The sequence below is a fragment of the Laccaria bicolor genome, genomic scaffold, assembly GCF_000143565.1.
Source record: "Laccaria bicolor S238N-H82 LACBIscaffold_16 genomic scaffold, whole genome shotgun sequence".
NCBI lineage: Eukaryota > Fungi > Basidiomycota > Agaricomycetes > Agaricales > Hydnangiaceae > Laccaria > Laccaria bicolor.
In genome coordinates this window covers 548911-553034 of record NW_001889887.1, presented here as the reverse complement: position 1 = coordinate 553034, position 4124 = coordinate 548911, and the positions used below count along the sequence as shown (strand labels likewise).

At 51.1% G+C, this 4124-nt stretch overlaps 1 protein-coding gene across 1 annotated transcript; it reads right to left on the bottom strand.

The window, feature by feature from the left end:
- Positions 1 to 692: 692 nt before the first annotated feature.
- LACBIDRAFT_328349 (uncharacterized protein) lies at positions 693 to 3643 on the bottom strand (the record flags this gene model as incomplete). Its single annotated transcript, XM_001882294.1, has 4 exons — positions 693 to 1108; positions 1199 to 3367; positions 3439 to 3519; positions 3610 to 3643. 4 exons carry the CDS (start codon positions 3641 to 3643, stop codon positions 693 to 695), a joined length of 2700 nt encoding a protein of 899 aa, XP_001882329.1.
- Positions 3644 to 4124: the final 481 nt, after the last annotated feature.

Here is a 4124-nt window from a genome sequence, read left to right as displayed (position 1 = left end):
GGCTCTTACGGCTGGGTTTACGCTAGAGGATTTCTTATGAGAAAATATTATTGAATTCGAGATCACTGAAGTGACTCACACCGATGGCACCGAATTCCACTCCATCCGGAGGCGCGTTCAACTGATTGAGCCTCTCTTTGGCTTCAGCCTCACCCATCTCATTTGACCACACGGCACGCTCGAGACTACCATGCAGTGCAACAAGCATTTCCACAACCTCATCCCACGTCATATCATAGCCCTTCATTAGCTGGCGCACGTACGACACTACCTGGCCGTGTGAAGCCTCAGTGCGTGCGGGGACTTCGTGCGTGTGAAGTCTCGTAGTACCGTAGTCGAATGTCGTAGTGTAGAGTAGATGAATAGAAGTGATAGGAGAGAACGCAACTGTTGTGGTTGCGCTCGTCTCCTAGGGTTGCCTAGAAGTCCTAGGCAGACCCTCGTTAACCCAGAGGAGGGCTCTCGTATCCTGTGGAGGAGGGAGCATTATGCAGGGAGCTCGCCCTTTGGTCTTACCAGCAGTGGACACAGGACACACTTCATGCGAGCTTGGTAGCAAGATGAATATGGTTTATGTCTAAGTACTTTTGATTACAAGATATTAGCGAAATAGGGCCGATTAGTAATATGATGATGCGCGCATAGAACTCCGTATCACAATGCCCCCCTGCGAGCAGAATCGGATTACCCATTCAAACGAAAGACCCATCGTCGTCACCTCTGCCCCTCCTATCCCTCCTCTTGCCTTTGCCTGGAGCCGGCGGTTCACCGCGCGCAGCTCGGCGCTTGTCCCGTTCCCGTTCCTTGCGACCTCCTCTGCGGCTCCTACGTGCTTGGCTCGTCGACTCGTCCTCGTCCCAATCTGGTAGCTCTCCGTCCTCAGGATCCGTTCCCATCCGCTGAGCCAAAGTCCTTGAGCTTGGGCCAGCTAAGGGTCTGGAGGACGACCCCTGTAAAAATTCTGATGAAGAGGGCTGCATCCATTGCGCCAGCGAGGACGAAGGAGTGAAACGGCTGAGTAGGGGAGCCGGATTCCTCAGCCGTTGAGAGAGTGGAGTGAACGAGGTGGGGGTTCCAGTAGTTGTCAGAGGCGGTGATTGTAGCCTACCTAACAATGGAGAGCTGGATGGCACATGAGGAGGGGAATGTCGTTCAGTGTCGTCATGAGATAGAACGGTTGGTCGACCGCAGGACGCACAGTTGTGACACGACAAGCAGTTATGAGGTGGCACGAACGGATATCCCGGCAAGGGCCAATTAGGCGCGCTGTTCTCCGTAGGGTAGTACCCAGGATAGTGAACGGACCAGGGAGCGGGAGCTTGAGGATTAAAACCCCATGGCATGTAACCCGGAGGTGGTCCCCAAGACATAGAATTATGTCCCTGAGCATAGGGATTAGCGGGTGCCCAAGAGTTAGGAGCAGGAAGCGTCGGAGAGGACCAAGGGTTTTGGGGAGGGGGAGCTGGAACTGCCTCAGAGGGACGTCTAGTACTGCGCCGTCTGTCCTCCTCGCCGGTTGGGCGGTAGGAATCTCCTCTCCTTCGTGGTGGAGAAGGAGTGCGAGATCGCCTCCTGCCGTGTTTTCGGCTAGCTCTATGAGGAGAACTCTGACGAGGCATTCTCGTGCGGGCTCTGGAAGAAGGCGGGGCCGTGGTGGTTCTGAGAGGGGTTGGCGCTGAACTGGAGGTTCCGGGAGCAGGCTGATTGGGCGTAGAGGAATGGGGATGGTCCAGTGGCAGAGGCTGACTGGTTAATTCGGGAGAGTTACTTCCCAAATCCACCATGCTCATCTCTACATCTTCGGACGGAATTCCTGGAATCTGGGGCCCCATGGCGTCGTCTCCGAGATCTAGCTCCCATGTCTCCTCTTGCGGAGCGGCTAGCAGGGAATCTGCGGGTGAAATGGGCCGCTCGCCGTCGTTGATGCCCCTAGTTTCGGGCGACGAGTAGGGTATGAACGTCATAGGTGGAGGTGGACCCGGGGGACCAGGGCTGGGCGGTGGAGACGGCGGTCGTTTCGAACCACTTGCTCTGAACTCATCCTTAAAAGGTAAAGCTCCTGCTTCAGGTTGCATGGCTCGTAAACCTACGTCATTACGCTTGGGATCCTTAATGAGGTAGAGCCAGGAGGACGCCTTAGCGGGACGGGGATCTTTGTTCTGCGGAGTTACCACGAAATGCAAGTGACGAGGACAGGGGAATCCGAAAGTCTCTCTTTCTGAGACTACGCCAGGGAGTAATGGCGCTTCTTCTAGTAGGAAGATCTCTCGATTATTTGCGCGATCGAAGTAAGACGCCCCATGGAAGTCCGAATAGTTCTGACCCACTTTGGCCACGAAGAACTGACCCTCTAACTTGTCTATCGTCTTCTCCGCCCATTTTTCCCATTTGCCGCCTGAGCTTCTAATAACTGGCGGAGGACGCACCCAAGCAACGCGATGAGGGTCTATCTCTATGTAGTCGAGAGGGTCAGCATCCCAGTCCGAGAAGTCGATTTGGTAGGAAGGAATTGCATCGTGGGTGGTATGGGATGGAAGGGACGAGTATGCGATGGGGGCTTCCCCTCCTCTCGCCCACTGTCTCTGGGATAGGGAGTAGGAAGCAGCTAGAGCCTCTGGGGGATCCAGTGGTTCTTCACTGCCGATGGCGTTATCTTCATCGGAATGAGTGATTATGACGTGCTGTCGACGGAGGTGGGCTTCTACAGCGTTAAAAGGGGTATTAAGGTTTTCGACTGGGGTACCATGAATGAAAGAAGGGTCCTTCCTCCCAAAACCCTCGTCGATCAGACGCTCCAACTCTCCTCCTCTTAGTTTATGGGCGATGAAGCAAGGGATGCGGTGGGCCAAGAACCAGTCGACATCCTCTTGATCCGTGTCACTGAGCCAAACCCCCATGTAAGAGTTGTCCGCCATTTCGAACGGTCGATTGGAAGCTCGGGACCACGAAGGGGTGGATTGAAGTTTCTCTACCATGTCTATCCATGCCACTTTCATTTTCAAGTTTCGTTGTAGTTGCGTTAACTCGTCCAAAACTCGATCGAAAGAACCGATAGTACGGAGCTCATTGATGTCCTCGGAAGTCACGACTGGGCGGTTCCACCGCCAGGTGTCTTCCAGAGCGATCGCGGGATTACTGTGGCTGATGACTTGTAGTTCGGTGATGCGGATGTCCAACTTCTCATTTCGTACTAGCAGTTCGTCGATGTAACGGAATTTGATGAATCTGCGCGAGGTACCATCCGTAATCTCCACCAAATTGGCAAACTCTGGACTTTCTAGAGTGGAGTAGGAGTGTCGACGAACATGGGGGGCCCACGACGGTTGAGCGAATTGGTATTGAGGTGAGACGCAAGCGTCGAAACGACCTAAGTGGCCATCGCAGCGACGATCTACTTTTCTGCTCGCCACCTCAACCCTTAGAGGAGAATTGGCTAACCCTGGCAGGAAGGGATGTTGCTTAGAATTTGGCGACCACAATTCCCAAGCTTCGTCCTGTATCTGGCACTAGTGGCTACCACTATTTATGATTAATCTATGACAACTGTCCAAGAGCCATTGTGTATAATGCCACAGGTTTTATGAAAGGCATCTCATTAGGATTGCCCACCTATTTCATTCAATTTGTCACTGGAATCTTTCATAAGTTATAGGCAAGGATAATGAGATATCATGGGGATATTTCATTAGGCTCTTTGGCCCTTTCATTATCATTTCTGAGACTTTTCATTAGGATATTTCATTAGGCTGCTTCGCTTTTTCATTACCATTTCATAGAATTTTCATTAGGATATTTCATTAGGCTCCTTGGCACTTTCATTACCATTTCTTAGAATTTTCATTAGGATATTTCATTAGGCTCCTGCGCTTTTTCATTATCATTTCTTAGAATTCTCATTAGGATATTTCATTAGGCTCCTGCGCTTTTTCATTATCATTTCTTAGAATTTTCATTAGGATATTTCATTAGGCTGCTTCGCGTTTTCATTACCATTTCATAGAATTTTCATTAGGATATTTCATTAGGCCCTTTGGCACTTCATTACCGAAAACTATATAATAATGATGATATGTATCACATGGGTTGTTGGGAGGGTGGTCACATGACCAATTACCAAAAATAGT